Consider the following 17,301-nt stretch of genomic DNA (forward strand, 5'->3'; position numbering starts at 1 on the left):
GTTTTTGAGAGAGTCAACTCAACTTGAGTATTCAGTTCCTAATTGCTAACTATCTACATGAGTCTATGATCGTATGGTCGTGAGAGCAAGTACTCAACGGTTAAGATGAGTTAGTTAGATGTCCTCACCGGGCTTTCGACTCAGCTCCTAAGTTCAATGTTTATCACGATGTGTCAAGATTATGTAATTTTGCGACAATTCGAAAATAGGACGGTGGATGGCAAGAGTACGTGGTGCGTGTTTTCGTCGAGTAGAGTAATTGAAGAGATCAACTATGTATCATAGATGGGAAAAAGTATTTCAGATTAATAATTTACAGCACAGCTTAGGCTGTGGTTTAAATTTGTTCGGTTTGACAGATCGGATCAGCTGTTCGACGCTGGCATTTGTCCCCAAATGTCAACCCGTAGGGAATAAGGAATTAATTTTATTAGAGAATTTTATAAATGATTCCGGTAAAATATGCGTTTTGACGGGTGCTGGAATATCCACTGAGAGTGGAATACCAGACTATAGATCTGAAGGTGTAGGTTTATATGCAAGGAGTGATCAAAGACCTGTACTTTACAAAGAATTCTGTGAAAACGAAGGCAGGAGGACAAGATACTGGGCTAGAAATTATGTGGGATGGCCACGGTTCGTATTTCTTGTTATGAATACTCCTCCCAGAACTCAATATTATTTTAAGTAATCCCTAAAAGAATTTGCAATGTAATTGGAATTAATTTTAATCAGGTTTTCTTCATTTACCCCGAACATAACTCATAAAGTGCTCAAGGATCTGGAAGATATTGGAAAAGTAAGCTGCGTAGTTACTCAAAATGTAGATAACTTACATTTCAAAGCAGGTAGTAAAAACGTAATCGAAATTCATGGAACAGCCTTTACAGTCGTATGTTTGAACTGCGAACACAAGATTTCTAGATTTGACATGCAGAAGATACTCCAACAAAACAACAAGAACATGAATGCCGAAACTCAGATGATGAGGCCAGATGGCGATGTCGAATTATCACAGGTATTTGCCAACTAAATTTGTGAGCAAATCTATTCCTTACTGTGATTTACTGTGTTATGAAAATACTCTAATTATTCTCTGTAGGAACAGATTGATAATTTCGTAGTGCCTTCGTGCAAAAAATGTGGTGGAGTATTAAAGCCTGACATTGTATTTTTTGGCGATAATGTGCCACGTGAAAGGGTGGAAAAAATAAAGCAGGAAGTAGAAGCTGCAGATTCCTTGTTAGTACTGGGCTCGTCACTTACAGTGTTTTCTGGGCTTAGAATCATCCATCAGGCAGTTGAGGCTAAAAAACCCATATCAATAGTGAATATTGGACAAACAAGGGGAGATCAGTATGCTCAACTTAAAATAGTAGCAAGATGCGGAGAAATACTTTCCAAGATTCGCTGTTTATGATGGTAATTTTAATATAGCAATTTAGTATAAGTTCATTTATACACGGGCCGATTGCATTAGCTGTTCGAAAAATATCAACCCAGTTGTTAACTCAGGATATAATATGTAAATTTTTGTTAACGAACCAAACTCTGTGTAGAATAATACTGTGATTACTACCTCAAGCTAAATACTTGTTGCTGTTTATTATTGCCGTGATGAATGATTTTTTTACGCTTGGGAAAAGGATACAAAATTCCAGCTAGCTGTTTCAAGGATTGTATTCGACTCTATTTACTCCTAACATCAATCAATCTAAATTTCATTAGAAAATATTTACTATTCCGCAATTATCGTTCATTACTCAGTGCCTCTCCCAAAAGAAGCATCGATACTTTTATCGATTCATCAAATCGTATTACACTTTGATACAGAATAAGCTACGTTACATGTGAGCTGTATAATTCTGATATCAACTTTTGTTATCGTCTGGTTTGATGAAATAAGATTTATATTCACATTTAAGTGTTACTTCTTTAGCATATTGGTGATGATCAGTTTATCATGAAGTACGTACGTATTCCTTTGCAGCTTTATAGTAGCTATGTAATCATAACTTATCATCGCTTGAATGATAGATGAGGCACATGCATTTTGGCAGATTTATGACATATCAACGATGTAGTAATAGGACTGACATATCTAACTGTTCTGCACGTATTTATGATTTGCCAACAGGATTATCTCATTGATGTAGCTCAGATATTTCACAGATGAAAAACAGAATGTAACAATCCAACCACAAGACGATAGATGTATCAGCTTGTAAAATATACGTAACAAAAGTAACACTGATAATGGTTACTTTTATACGAATTAGTCAATTCATGCATTCAAGTTCACACATACTGAATTTATCTGGTACAACCCTTGTCCATTGGCTTCATTTCAGAAAAATTCTGATTATTGAATTTTTGGGACTTAATCACTTTCATCTACCGGAATTATTCATAAATATGTAGTACATCTACATCTACTTCATGTAATTAAGTAACATTGGTTATAGTAACAGATTGTGCAAATCGGTATAACTTTATCTTTAACCCAATTTACGAAATTATGAAGTTTACAACAATCATTACTTGAAAATTTTTCTGATTTAAGTACATCAGTTAAGAAAAGTCGAAGAACATATTAATTTGATTCAACAATCCAAGGTAATATTTAAGAAATGGTGTGTCTCACATGTATACATAGACTCTGGGCACCAATGGATGCCATCAATTGATGTGATGTGATAAAATTATTGATTGTTTAAACCCTTGCATATCAACTCGAAGAATAAATTGGTAGACCGATCTCAAACCTTATTTGTCACTACTGAGATGCTCCACATTTTCGTTCTCGGTGCTTTGTACTACGCTACTTCTAGACGACCATACTATCGAAGCACTCCTATTAATGGAAAAAAACCAAAGTAATGGTTAAAAATGTAGTCAATTTAGTACTAGCTGAAAATATGATCAGTATTCCAATATACCTCAAACAACTTTCCGGCATCCTATTGGCCTGGTACCATAGAACAATGGCCAAGACTATACTCCAAGTACGCATCGGGCCGAGAATCATGGCAAGAGTTCCATATGCCAACCAGAAAAAGTAGACCATACTTGTCTGCATAATTATCAGTGCCGTGAAGAGTGTATGCCTCCCTAATAAAGCAAGTACCGTAGGGGGTTTCCTCGATGGTTTTTCCATGAGATGTAGCCTATAAGGGATGAGACATTGATGTATCACCAGAAATGCAACGCGTCTTTCTTTCTGAAATGATGCTACTTTTTAGTTTTCAAGCACCTAGTATGTACACAGTTGAATTATGAATAGTATTAGTACTCTTATACAATCACCTCTGGTCGACTCGATGAGCAAGGATTAATGTAAGGGGGAAATGAAAGGAGAATAATTGGAAGAAACCATAGGCATAGGTGAAAGATCCAGGTAAGTAAGATGTTCCAACCCATGTACCCCATGCAAATATTGTCCCAGTTCGATTTTCTATTATTTCTCCGATAGCCCATGGACCTACAAAACGTGGATCAATAGTTTCAAAAGTCCTTTTCAACTTTGAGTGTGAGTCAAATTTTCAACTTCTACTTGGTTACCTACCCACTGGCAAATAAAGTACGTATAAAACTAGTGGGAAGAACAATCGGTCAACTGTAGACAGGATCCACAATTTTCTAAGCCACCAGTGGAACACTTTTATCCTAATTCTAGGCCGATGCATTTTGTTGTCTATAAAACACATTCAATGAGTTTAGGCTATCGTTTCCGTTATTATGAAAATGATGATGACTCACTTCTGCAAAGCATGTGAAAAAGTCGAAGTACGCATAACGGAACCACCAATCCAAGCAGCATGGTCCCGAATAAAATTTGGAACTGTAATTGTTATTGCCACATCATTAACCAGTGGTAACCTTCTGTTCAAACTTATTATCACAGGTGATATTGTCTGCAAGAAGCTCAACAACTATCTAAGTATGGCGCTTCATCTCCTTTTTGATACTTACGATGTGACTGATGTTGAACATAAGGATCATTCTCGGTAAGATTCGGAATGACAATCTTGTACCATCCAAAGAGAATGGTTGAGTCGTTATTCTTTCTCTTCCATCATTATCCAGCACCCGAACCTAAGGGGATAAAAAGATTTTAGTATTTGTATACAAATAGTACTTATTTAAAATAATTATCCAATTACATCTTGGTTTAGTTCATATCAGACAAAAATTTAAACAATATTTTGTGCATAAGCAGTTGAACATGCGAGTAAACCTGTATAAGATGAAGCCCACTTTTATAAAGTATGGGGTTCCATTCAACAACATAAAGTGGCCCTTTCACTTGATGACATTCCCACCATCCTCCTTCATCGATCTGGACTTCCACAGATTTCAATTCCGCTATTGAGAATGCCAGGACTCTGTAATAATTTATTTTCTACATCTCTGGTCACCAAAATACTCTCATATTTGTTGTATCGTTTCCATGATATCAATGACAAATAGGGATAAGAAGCAGAAGATTTTGCTAGACCAGCAAAATTGTATGTGAACTGTTCTTATGATTCTGTGCATAGTTTGGAACCAAAATATGAAGTTTATAAGGCAGATTCCAGCCGGTTCTCTGTTTGATCACGATCGGATATCGTAATGGATGACTATAAGTGAACGCATTGGAAGCAGTGGTTACCTGATGTGCGTAGATTCAGAAATAGATTGTAAGTTCTCTTTTTGTGGCATCATGTACAGTGCGTGCTTCGGATTGGTGATCAATGCCACAGGCCACTCTCGATGTTTTAAGTCAATGAATGAGAATTGGCCGTGATCTATTGCTCCTAGGCGATACCTAACAAGAAGCACAAGTAAATGAGGCAACTACTTAAAAGGCAAGATATTTGAAATAAAACCAGAAGATGCAGCTCTCCATGCATGTAATGTACTGATGTGTTATGGGTGCAAACAAAATTTCTTATTTGATATACTTTGAAATTCTTCTATGGAGAACCTAAATTGGATGATTAGTTCTACAGTTCAGCTTCTGTGTTTGGCTTACATTCTATTATCCTTCCAGTCTGCAAGTTCCAATTCGAGGAATCCTGCCTGCTGTAAAGTGTACATGTTGGGAACAGCGCCACCAAGCATGTGAAAATGTCCACATAGATATGCCATTCCTTCCCTATATCTACCTGAGGATTACGACATATTTCCATCACTCACCATGTTTTGTAAATATAGAAAAATACGGATATTTAATGTCAACACGTTTGGTTATCACCCTAAGTCCTTCACCTAAAATACTTCGCACTCCTCCAGGACATTGTGCCAATATACATGAAGTTGGATAGTGTCCGAACCATATTATATAGTCTCCACCTTGTGCTCTTGCCTGCTGAACATATTTTGCAATATTGTCTGCTTCGGCACTGGTGAGAACACCGACAAAGTTAAACGGCCTTCGGGGTCCAGGTTCTAGACATGCATCAACCGCAATAAAAGTATATTTTTCGGAGCCAACTGTGATTTGATGCATGTACGAGCGAGGGTGTCTTTGTCCTTGCACTGAATAATTCATGTAGTAATTTTCTTTTGAAGTTAAACTAGGCACATTGAAGTTATCTGCAATATTGATATGAATATCTGACAAAATGGCAAAATACTAATAGCATCGGTGGTGTCCTACAGTGATGTTATTTTCATAAAAAAAAATCAATTCTAAGCTAAATAAGCTAATTGAAGAGCCAAAGCTAGTCTTAATTGAAAACTAGGCTACGACTGCAGAAAAATCATACAACACTTATCGCATTTTAAGAATAGCTATTACCATGATTTCCTCTTACATCCAGCCACATGGTCTTTTGCAAGACATTGGAGTCTTGCAAAACTTGTTGATAATGCTCCCATTCTTTTTGAATCTGCCCTGAGCCCATTTTATTTTCTGCCTTTGCATCTGTCAAGTCACCTGAAAAAATTTCAGTCATGGTTGTATGATAAATCTGACAGTAATAGATGTTTTGGATAACATATGATATATTGAAATACAAATAGATTTACCAGATGCAAGAACAACCGAGGGTCTGATGGCGCTAACTGTGATATCACAAAATTCTCTCAGCTCTGTAATCCTGGATAGATCTCGGAAAATACTTATGTGGATATCTGACACCTATGAAATATTTGACATCAAATATTACTTACAAGTGAAAAGGTCAATGAAAACAAACCTGTAGAAACCATAGAATATTGTCTGATGTTCCTGTGATTTGATATTTTTTGGGGGCAAGCCATTGCGGTTCTGTGTCATCCAATCCTTTGTAAAGTGGAGTATTGTTCGCGGAATGTGAGTCGACATTTATAAGATTGGCTACATTAGCCACAAATACCGATAGCATTAAAACAAAGATCAAAAAGATCACAGTAGACTTTGCTATTTTCATTTCCAAAATTCAATTCATTCTCAAAGTTCTCATAAGACGGCAACCTCGATTTATTTTCACCTTCAATGCTAGCGATAAAATAATTCTAAGCCAAATATTGTAACTTAGAATTTCGGAATTATATCCGACCAGCTCTGAACGATAAAATGATATGTACGCACCACACGAGCAAAATAACAATATGCAGTTAGATTGAATATTTTAAATGGATCATAAATTAGAGAAAATTTTCGAGATTCAAACGTCATCTACTTATTGTAACTACTGATCTATTAGATCACGATCCTCGCAGTCGTTCCGATAGGAGAAGACACAAATGTAAATAAAGTTTTTCCTAATTGCATAGCTGGTTCATTGGTGTCGTCTGCTAGTTGTCACTTTTTGACACTTCCTCGTGAAGTGCCACCTACCGCGTTGCTGAATTCATTACGTACATTCGTACACTCACTTTTTCCTTGTACAATTTGAAATGAAAGGAAAGCGAGGCTTATTATGGATTAAATATTTTCACCATCTAATTCAGAAATTTCTGACTACCGAACGATATGGGTTAGTACTAAAAAGTACTTTGTATGAGTTTAATAATAGGAAGTGACTTTTGCGCAAGCGTTTTAACAGCGTTAAATGTCTCTTGCTGAGCCAATCTGGATAGCCGATGCCATTTGGCATTACGTTGAATTCACTGTGGCTCTGAATTCATTGGATCTTCCGTGGCTGTCCGACCATCGAACAACAACGTATTCAATATTTGTGCACGATTCCTTCACTTGCATTGCTGGCAAGAAGAAGTTGAAATTTTCCCTCATGAATTGATAACACAGGATATTTTGCAGAATAAAAGGTATGAACATTACTCTTCATTGAAGTAACTGGGAAAACCGTATGTCATGACTATTTACAGGCGTCTACTGAAAGTCTAAAAAAGTCAAAGAACTTTGAGGTGACATTCCTTTCACAGCACATCACACTATGAATAAACGTGATATGAAATATTAATTTGTAGCCGTTACAATGTAGCCCATGAATGTTATTCATCTCGAATAATAATAAGTATGCTTTTAGAATAGGGTATGAATTACTTTGATAAACCCCTATAATCTATACATCAAACTTGTCATCCAACTAATCCCATCAATCTAATCATCAAATTCACAGAAAAATGAACTTATTATTTTATAAAATCTTTCTCGATTTCATCTGATAATAGAAACAGTTGTTAGAATGGATCAGGACCATAAGTAATTATATTACATACACATAACTAAATTTAATTAGCTACGTAGACAAATGATTCAATTCATCTTCTTTACTTGTAAAAATGAATCTCGTATAAGATGTTCGAATTATCTGTTCCAGATGGCTTCAACTGCTTTAGAAGAGAAGATTAATAAAATCAGACAGAAAAATGAAGAAATACGGCGGAGGCATGAAGTAAGTCCAGTGATATTTCTGATCTAAATCTACTACAAAAAATCAGTGAAATTGTAGATGCAAATACACAAAATTGCTTTTCTAGTACCTTGTACAATCATTTTAATCGCAGGTATGCTTGAATTGGTAAGTTATCTTATACAGGCAAATAAAATGATGTACCAAATTTTGGCTTACCAGACTACCAAATGCTTTACATTAATTTTTAGTAATTATCTATGATTTTAACATCTGTATTTTTTTTCTTCTCAGGAAGTTGAAGCAGATAAACAAAATGCCGCAAAATTGAATGCATTGGTGAAAATGGTTCCAACCACTGATTGGCCAGAACGAAAGGAACCACCAGAATTTTCAAATCCACCACCTACCAAAAGCAATAGCAATTTCAAGCAAAAAACTTCTGGGAAAGAATATCGTGGGGTACAACAGCAATATCATGCTGGAGGTGGAGATGGCAGGAAGACCCATGTTTTTGCGGAAGTACATGCAAACTGAAACATTCATTCTAATTATTGATGAGAGTTTGAATTCTTAAATCCTACATTAAAAATTGGCACATTTTAGGGTGACGGACCACCTCCTGATCCAAGCTACAACTTTCTCGCTGACTCTGAAAGAGATGAACGGAATAGAGAAGATCTAAGAAACAACGATCGATTCAGAGGTCACGGCGGAACTCATCGAGGTGCTTTTAGAAGGAGGGGCAGTGGCCGTGATGGACATTCTAAGGTAAATTGAAAATAATGCATGGATCAAATTATCCATACCTCAGCCATGTTCGTTACGTTTATTCACATTTTTTAAGGAATATCGAACATCCTCTACCGCACCAAAAGACGCTACTAAACCAGAATATGAAGCGTGGAGAGCTGAGCGCAATCGAATTGATGAAGCTCGAATCAGTCGCCAGCGCACTGCCGAGGGTAACTGGCGCCGAGAATGGGATAATAATAAAGTAAGTTCATGCAAGTATTGGCTTAAAATGATAATGTATAAAGAATTTCCTATTGGATATGATAGTTTGAGGTAATAGGACGAATTAGATTGCAAAATCTTTAAAGCATTCTTCTATTTTCAGACGAACGTAGAAGAAGATAAAGTCGATGGAACAAAAGCAACTCGGCAAGACATCGGAGATATCGTAAGAAAAGATCATAAGGAGTTTGACAAGTGGCAGGGCAATGGTTAGTAGGAGATTGAATGAATGTTGGTTGATTCTTTATGATGAGGGTGTTTATGACGATTACATTACTTATGGTAGACACTGACTTTGATTCACCGCGAGCCCGTGGTGGAAAGCAATACCTCAATCAGGGTTCATCGAGAGGATCTCATACTAATCGAGGATATCAACATTCAATATCATATGAACAATATCATGCACCCGTATCACCTTCAAGTATCAAACCCGTTCAATCTCCAAATGGAATTGATGATCGAACTGTTCTGGCCACAGATAAGAGTATCAAGGTTATCGTCAATCATGGCAATATTGCTCCAAGAGGTCCTGTAATGAGTGTTAAGGGTATGTCAATTAAATTCGAATTACAAGTATTTCAATACATAAAATGCAGTTATTGAACCTATAGAGAAAAAAAATTTCAGTGAGCTCTTCAAGCATAGCGGGCACAGGGCGAGTTGGTCCTCGTCAAAAGCCTCGTGTGTTATATAGCAGTCAGTCGGAAACTGAGACACCCAGCCATGACTTTTCCAACCACAAATCATCGGAAGATAAAACGAATCATGTTTATTTTAATCAGGATGTGGATGAACAATCACACTATCTTCCCAAAATTTTGCATCCACAGCGGAGAGCGGAAAATAACTCGAAATCACCATATTTACCAAGAAAGGAATCTAAGTACGATGCGCAAGAGCGAAAACATGGAGAATCCGCTTCAAAATCGCCATATTTACAACGAAAAGAAATGAAAAACTGTCCGAAATCACCTCAATTCCAAAGGAAAGAAGTTTTGTCCAACCGGGACTCACACATCAAGCAAAGAAATAATTTTTCAGCAAACGATTCATTCAAATCCACTAACTCACAAAGGCGGACAGTTGATAAATTTAAACATGATACGCAGAAATCTCCAACAACAAAGAAAAGTGATGAAATATCGGCTTCAAAACCACAACGAATAAACAAGCGAGTTGATAAATTAAAAAATTCTCAACCCATGAATTCTAAAAAAGAACAAGAGCCCGAAAGTAACACTCAAATTAACACATGTGTTTTGTCTGAAATGATAGAAAATGATACCGAACGCATCAACGCATATGATGGTATTGAAATTATTACTAATATACGTGAGGCAAATTCATCCAAGGGCTCACAAAAAGTTGAGACAATCAAAGAAGAAGAATCTAAGTCAATCGGTAACTCAGAAGTTATCAGCGTATCTACTTGTTCAGAAAACGTTGACGATAGTGCCTCTAATGATTTCAAAATAATCAAAAGCTCCGACTTAACGGAAACACCTGAGTCAAGAGTTGTGATTTCTGCAGATGGCCGTCAGTCTCCACAATTTACGGTTGGATCGTATAATAGCTTAGACACGGAATTAAATGTTAACAATGAAAAATCGAAGTCTTCTACCGATTCAGTCGTTTTGCATTCTATTGAAAACCAATCCGATAGTTGTTCCAAAAAAGTTGGGGATTCGAAAGATGTTGTGGAAATATCAGAAGAAGGAGTATCTGTACCGCAAGAGATAATTGAGATTGACAAATTTACTGAAAATAATGTATCTGATACGACAGCCGAATCAAACAATATCTCAGACATATCTGATGTAGATTCTAAGTATCACAAAAATGCAGCTGTTGTCACTATTTCGGCTAAATTAGAAGATTCTGAGACAGATGTCAGTTTGAATAATGAATTACACAGCGAATCACGTAACGAAATATCTGACAATGCAGACCACCAAACGAATGTAATCCTACCAGCGCTTGGAGAGGTCAACATCGATTCACGCCTATCTACAAAAACGGAGAGTCAAGATTAGTGAAAAAAAAAAATTGAGATTCTGTCTATGATAATATTGTTGTAAAATCGGAAGAGTGAATTGTACATACAAATAGCAATGCATCACAATTGTCGGTGTATATAAATTAAATCCTCATGAAGCAGATTGCTTGATGTCACTAATGCGATGCAATCACTGTACATATTTAATAATCGTGATGCTTAATTCAAATATGTTGTGATTTTTTGAATTTTATCACAACTGAAATTAATTCTTGTAATCGATCATTAATTGTTGTTTGATATGATCATGCCAGTTGTTTGAGTACTATATCATAGTCAAAAAAATATTTTGAAGCTTAAAAAATTTTAAATTATTATAAGTGTATTCGTGACCTTTATTTAGATACAATTTTTTCTCTGAATAATGTAGCTCAAGATTAATAATTGTGAATTAGTTTTACGAATTATCAATCGCGTAGCCTTGTGACATAACATCGTTGCTTTTCAAATCTAATTTGTTGACATCACTGTTGAAGCAATATTTGAACACAAATATTTCATGTACCATGAATATTACCCTCGATAATTATTGTTGCCTTTTATGGTGAATGGTACTGCCAAATAATGTCTCATATTTATGATAATCGGTGAATGCACATATTGGATAAAATCAATGGTAGCACTAAATATATATTTCGTACCTATTGTCAAGCTAGGTACACAACTATACGTACACGCATACATACATAAGTATATACAAAGGGGAAAAAAAAATTATTTATTTTAAAAATCAATCGAATATTTTTATACCAAATATTTTGGCTATTGGAATTTAGGGTGCGAGACCGTTTTAGAAAACGCGATATAGAAAATTTCTGGATACTCATAAAAATAGTATCATTGTATTTATTGTACCATTTAGAGTTGATGCATATTTATTTTGTTTTTATTTATGTTTTTGTTATTTATGTTATTCTCATATATGAAGGTTTTAAACTTCAAAGGTAATACACCCATATATTTATGTTTCTTCATTTTATCGCATACGTGCTTGGAAAAGCATTTTAAATATTTCCAGCCGTTAACCAAAGCCGCTTGGATGACTATGGGACACTGTTACAATCGTGACTTTAATTCAACTCTGCATGCTCGATAATAATCTAATGCATTTATTACATTACATCAACTTATATCAACATTGCGCTATGTGTATCATTTTTTGTTTTTCACGTGATTTAATTATTTAATATTTCGATAAAAATCAACTTGCTTCTTGGGTTCCTGTGAATAATAGGGGCATTTTTTAATACTACACATAAACAACCTTATAGAAATGTACATTTCGGAATTTTTATTCACATTATGAATCGAATCAAGATGACGTAATGATTTGAGAAATATCGATTTATTTAAGTTAAATTTTCGCAATCTCAAATTCAAATCTGGTTTCCGGTGAGCCTGTTAACCCACATTTTCTGGTGATTCATGTATTGAACTATCTTGAGAATCTATCGACATCACCGGTGTTGAATAACCAAGGGTTTCCATCAAATCCTTTATCATTGTCCATACCCGTATGTTCGTAAGATTGTTCTATTACAGTAACAGAATAAAAAACTAGATATAAATAATATTTGAAAAAAAAAAAAAAAAATACAAGTCAATAAAATCGTACTGCTTGCTAACAAAACTTGACCGTCTGGTATTTTATCCCAGTCCTCTGTAGGTTTATGCGTGAAGAGTTTTACAAAGATTCTTTTACCTTTACCACTTGTTGATAGCATTGAAGAAACTCATCATATCGTAACAGCGACATATTTACTAGACACAAATATCCCCATACTTCAGCGTTGTGCATATTTAAGTAATTAGCTTCGGTCAACGCTTTTTCAGCATTTTGCATATCATTCAACTATATATACAAATAATATAACGTGAACTAAATTGTATGAAAATATACAAGACCTGAATGATAATTTTTCTGAAATAACATACGTGATAGCAAGCAATTCCCACACCCAGCCATGTCCGACATGTTGGGGAGTTTTTGCAAACAATCAAAAAGATCTTTTTAGCAAATTCATACCGCTCAGTAGTAAGATACAAATATCCCAATCTACAATTTAATCAATTTTGACTAGCTAGACATCGTGCGCACAACTTGGTATTTGTGAAGGCTCACCTTAATTGAGCAAGATGTAAATCCTCAGGACGATTGAATAAAGTATTGGCAAACTCGTAACAATATATTGCTTCGTCAAAGTTACCTTCTTCCTCGTGACAATGACCCAATAAACTTGCCAGAGAGTAATCCTGTTTTTTTTTGTTTTGTAGTAGAGAATTGAAATGAATTTCATGAGCAGGGTCAATGATCTCTTCATCTCGGAATTCCATCAGTTAACATACCATTCCATCAAGATCAACTGCTTCTTTCAAATGGCATATCGCATCCGCATATCTACTTTGCATATAATGTTGCACAGCCATCAAATATAGGAAATGTCTCGTCCTACCCACCTCGGATAACTCTTGAGCGAGGGCTATTCCTGCAAACTGAAGTAGGAATACTGCACCTGCTATTCATTAAAAAAAAAGTGGAATTCGCTTACATCAAGGCAAGACAGTTTCAAAAGCAATGTCACACTGACAAGATAGATTCTGTCTTTCGGGGTAGTCAACCTTGTCCAGGGTAGTGGATCACGCTTTAAAAACCCTGTGGTAATCGTATCGGGAGCATCGTCTTGTAGGCACTTTTGAGCCACTTGGATCGTAACATCGGCACCTGGAAAATTTCATTCACATCTCTGATATAGAAAATTTTGAGTGCAATGACCACTGTACAGTGTACCGGCTGAGAATTCGGTGCGCAGGTAAAACAGATGAAGGATAGCCCATCCCTCGGCGAATTGTGGATAAAGTTGTGTCACGATTTGTAGAAAGATTTCGGCATCTGGATAATTTTCATTATGACTGAGGAGTACCCCGTATAATAGCAATCTGTGTACAAAAAATTGATCAAATGTTTTACAAGTAATAACATGTTCTTTAATGAGTCATTTGGACCCACCCAATCTTATGCTGCCTGTCCAAGATGATGGCTTCACGGCAACATTCCATAGCCCGTTCTAAATCTCCAATACGTATTAAAAATATTGCATACTCCAACCATGTATCCGGATTTTTTCGGTCATTATCTATTATCTGATCGAGACCAAATGTAGAAGTCGCAAGTTATTGATCATTATATCATGAAGTTCATACGCGTGCGATAAAATATGATAATAGATACTTACACTCGAATAAGTTTTTCGTGCATCAATTATGCAGCCAAGTGCTAACGATTCTTCTGCTACAAAACTTAAATAGGGAATAGCGCTAGAATTGGTAGCATCCGTCGCATATCTACCCTCTACAAATTTGTTTAGCGTACAATGCATTTGTTCAACCAGGTATATGTAAGCTGTAGCTACAAAGTTCTGTAATTTGAAAGAAAGATTAAAAAAAAAAAATACGATAATTGCTAACTAAGAATGAACTAATTCAAGTTAGTCTTTAACTACACCCAAATCACTAGCACAGATACCTGACATTCGTTTTTGCTGAGTGTAGGCATTTCAATTTTGAATTTTTGATCGAGTAGCATTATTATTTTATTCTTCAAGGTACTACGCACACTCACGTATAATCCCGTTTCATGAAGATATTGTACAAAACAAGCGATTTCATCCTGAAAATATCATACACTCGATCCAGTTTTAGCTTCTGCACCTCATCATGACGATTAATTTACCTTGATATAGGTGTATTTGCAATCTCCCTGTTTGTTGATTGATTCCATTATTACTTTGTCACATAACGGTCTTTCCATGTTGTCGGAAGTTTTTTTGTCCCGGCCAAACATTTTCATGGGTGATGATACGTTTTGTGGACTTTGCTTAAAGTTATTTGGTATCGTCGTATCTGCGAGAAATTCCTGTAATAGCCATTTGAACATCTTTGATAGCTTACATGAATATAACGAGAAAGTGATGTACGAAGAATCACGGGATATTGTTACCTGATAAGCGCCACAAAGTGTATCAACTAATTTTTTAATACAATTCGAATAATGTTCTTCAGCCAAAACACTCGTGTACGGATTCGGAGACAGCGTGTAACTGTGCAGCATTTTATCAATGCTGCAATTATTTGTCAGAACTGCATTAGGAATAATGATGATACCTGAAGTGATGGAAGGAAAGATTCTTGCTTACCAATTGGTAAGATCTACCAAGCTTCGTGCAGGCTGTAGAGGGTGATGAACTTCAAATTCAATAATTACAAAAACAGGTTGACCATTATCTGTTAATAACGGCAAACTTGATGTATATTCAGATTCCGTCGACGTTGGTGCTGTCTAGTTTGTGTGAAAATTCCAAAATCATTCGAGCACCATGGAGAGACATTATGCATACCTACTTTGAATAATTTACTAACTTGGATTGGTACGGAACTACCCTTAGTCGAAGATTTTCCCTTCTTTTCTTTTTCTTTTGCCGGTTCTTTTCGAGTATCTTTTTCAAATGTACATTTTTCTAATCCAGTTCGTTCTGCAATAGCTGACATGCTGAATGTGTGTAATTGTGCCACCGTTCTAGTTCTTGTAGCTGCCCAGGTTTATACGCCACATCAATAAAAAGTTATACAAAAATTTCTTGTAAACCCTATAACTGTGCGTAGTTTGATCATTTTTACTTACATCCTGGATACAAAAGTTCTGAAACATCAGCATAGCACTGAAATACTAGAAAAGTGTCCTGAGATTCATTGCCTTTTTGCTTACTGGCATCCTTCAACTTACTACTTGCAGTAAAAAAAAACGGCCAACAATTATATCTACGTGGAACAAAACAAAAATAGAATTTGTGAAATAGTACACACCACCGAACTATTGCTAAAGCGACCACATACCTTTGAATCATTTTCAAAATCACTTCAGAATCTGACTGTGAAACCCAAAAGCGTTGCATGGAATTCCACTGCACTCTGGGCTCACTTTCTGATAACTTTTTGCGGACAAAAATGAAGAATACATCATAAAAAAGCAGAGTTATTGCACAAAACGATAGACTTTAGCAAACCTACCTTCAGATCAATCTCATCCTTAAGTACATTCTTTGTAACAGAATCGTTCAATTTATACTTTGTAAACTTTGCATATCCTTCTAAATGGGCCAATAACTGCCAACACTTAAATTTTTCCAAGTCGGGAACGCTTGTCCTCACGCCGCCGTGAAAAATAACATTCTCTTGAATCTAGAGTGTAAATTGTTGGTGATGATTTATGAAAAAGATTTATATTAAGATGTCGCAAAATGTTACTATACTTTATCAGCGTGGTAAATGACTGTCCTTGCTTTGTAGTCCAAATCATCCGTCAGAGAAGATGGTAAATTGTAAATACTCTCCACAGTAATCGTCATAAAATTAATTTTCGTACCCGGAAAATATGTATTAGAATCAAGTATTCTTGCTGAAACAATTATGCGTGGTAGAATCATCCAAGGCATAGTGGATGCTCTAGCATTATCGCATTGTATTTCTAATAGTAATTCCTCCCTCATAGAAATTTCGCCTGATTGGATACGATCATTAGACAAAGTTATGATCAGTGGTCAAGTTGAATAAATCTGGCACCTGGGAATTTCTACCTAACAGTAATGGTATGATATCAAAATTGCAGATTCCGAGAATAATGGGGCCTTGATGTTCTGTTGCAGTTTTTAACTTCAGAGTAGAAGTTCGTTTTCCTTTATTTTTTCCATCAAAATCTCCTGACGTTTCGAAAGAGCGACTCACGCTATCATCGTTAACATTTGAGATACCCATTGCTGTTACTAAAATTGAAGAATAGATTAACCCGGGAAGTCTATGAACATGTAATAAGAATAGTTACTTAAAATTGGTGTAGATACTGCAGCACCAATGCTGATTTCATTATTCATCCCAATCGTGAATATTGATTTATAATCAACGTATATCGTCGTTGGAGCTTCATCATCATTATCTAATATAATAGGGGGACTTTCTCCTAAAATAATTCCATTGTGTTCTAATCGTATCAGCACTTGTACACTTCCTTGGCTCATCTTCATGAAAATAAAAGAATTTGTATAATATGCAGTATTACACCTAATGTATGTTTTGTGTACAGCAACCGATGGAATTCCAACCAATTCTATAGATGAAACATTTTCAATGCTGTCGATGGTGATCCCAATCGATACATTGATATCAGGTTCATTTTGCGGTGAAGATATACTGCCTTCTGATTCCGAAAGAGTTTCCCTCTCCATATTGCTAGTGCCAATGCTTTTTATCGCGAAATTAATGTTCGGTGCAATTGCTGCAATGTAAATCCGTTTGACGTAAATTCAAAATTTCAAAACACCGGCCAGAAACCAACAATGAGATCGATCGACTAGTCGAGTCGACATCCTGTGCCTCGACACGGTCGAA

The 17,301-nt window shown here is 35.8% G+C and overlaps 5 protein-coding genes across 9 annotated transcripts; 2 read left to right on the plus strand and 3 right to left on the minus strand.

The window, feature by feature from the left end:
- Positions 1–123: 123 nt before the first annotated feature.
- Positions 124–2,764, plus strand: LOC105683793 (NAD-dependent protein deacylase Sirt4-like). 2 transcript variants are annotated; one of them, XM_048649769.1, is made up of 4 exons: positions 124–636; positions 736–799; positions 917–1,018; positions 1,103–2,764. In XM_048649769.1, exons 1-4 carry the CDS (start codon positions 275–277, stop codon positions 1,418–1,420), a joined length of 846 nt encoding a protein of 281 aa, XP_048505726.1. In that variant the 5' UTR covers positions 124–274; the 3' UTR covers positions 1,421–2,764. The 2 variants fall into 2 exon arrangements, with proteins under 2 accessions (XP_048505726.1, XP_012252116.2); XM_012396693.3 differs by having other exon boundaries at positions 736–1,018.
- On the minus strand, positions 1,663–6,822 carry LOC105683776 (transmembrane protein 62-like). 4 transcript variants are annotated; one of them, XM_048649729.1, is made up of 13 exons: positions 6,186–6,822; positions 6,016–6,127; positions 5,786–5,923; positions 5,254–5,433; positions 5,018–5,150; positions 4,655–4,810; positions 4,238–4,385; positions 3,973–4,095; positions 3,760–3,841; positions 3,566–3,694; positions 3,307–3,481; positions 2,940–3,167; positions 1,663–2,854 (listed from the first exon to the last, which is right to left on the minus strand). In XM_048649729.1, exons 1-13 carry the CDS (start codon positions 6,396–6,398, stop codon positions 2,767–2,769), a joined length of 1,905 nt encoding a protein of 634 aa, XP_048505686.1. In that variant the 5' UTR covers positions 6,399–6,822; the 3' UTR covers positions 1,663–2,766. The 4 variants fall into 4 exon arrangements, with proteins under 4 accessions (XP_048505686.1, XP_012252081.2, XP_020707306.2 ...); XM_012396658.3 differs by having other exon boundaries at positions 5,254–5,580; XM_020851647.2 differs by lacking the exon at positions 4,655–4,810 and having other exon boundaries at positions 5,254–5,580.
- A 260-nt stretch (positions 6,823–7,082) lies between these two features.
- On the plus strand, positions 7,083–12,493 carry LOC105683769. The gene is made up of 8 exons (XM_012396644.3): positions 7,083–7,239; positions 7,755–7,829; positions 8,082–8,309; positions 8,394–8,558; positions 8,635–8,784; positions 8,908–9,013; positions 9,091–9,354; positions 9,435–12,493. Exons 2-8 carry the CDS (start codon positions 7,755–7,757, stop codon positions 10,838–10,840), a joined length of 2,394 nt encoding a protein of 797 aa, XP_012252067.2. The 5' UTR covers positions 7,083–7,239; the 3' UTR covers positions 10,841–12,493.
- A 396-nt stretch (positions 12,494–12,889) lies between these two features.
- LOC105693995 lies at positions 12,890–15,455 on the minus strand. Its single transcript, XM_048649760.1, has 11 exons — positions 15,280–15,455; positions 15,057–15,199; positions 14,861–14,981; positions 14,594–14,776; positions 14,387–14,530; positions 14,097–14,279; positions 13,871–14,004; positions 13,652–13,800; positions 13,413–13,585; positions 13,210–13,356; positions 12,890–13,116 (listed from the first exon to the last, which is right to left on the minus strand). Exons 1-11 carry the CDS (start codon positions 15,406–15,408, stop codon positions 12,982–12,984), a joined length of 1,641 nt encoding a protein of 546 aa, XP_048505717.1. The 5' UTR covers positions 15,409–15,455; the 3' UTR covers positions 12,890–12,981.
- A 78-nt stretch (positions 15,456–15,533) lies between these two features.
- LOC125499979 lies at positions 15,534–17,138 on the minus strand. The gene is made up of 7 exons (XM_048650726.1): positions 17,016–17,138; positions 16,739–16,931; positions 16,494–16,679; positions 16,170–16,417; positions 15,928–16,098; positions 15,754–15,848; positions 15,534–15,678 (listed from the first exon to the last, which is right to left on the minus strand). The coding sequence occupies exons 1-7, from the start codon at positions 17,136–17,138 to the stop codon at positions 15,534–15,536; spliced, it is 1,161 nt and encodes a 386-aa protein (XP_048506683.1).
- Positions 17,139–17,301: the final 163 nt, after the last annotated feature.

This window comes from Athalia rosae, chromosome 2, assembly GCF_917208135.1.
Source record: "Athalia rosae chromosome 2, iyAthRosa1.1, whole genome shotgun sequence".
In the NCBI taxonomy this organism is placed as follows: Eukaryota; Metazoa; Arthropoda; class Insecta; order Hymenoptera; family Athaliidae; genus Athalia; species Athalia rosae.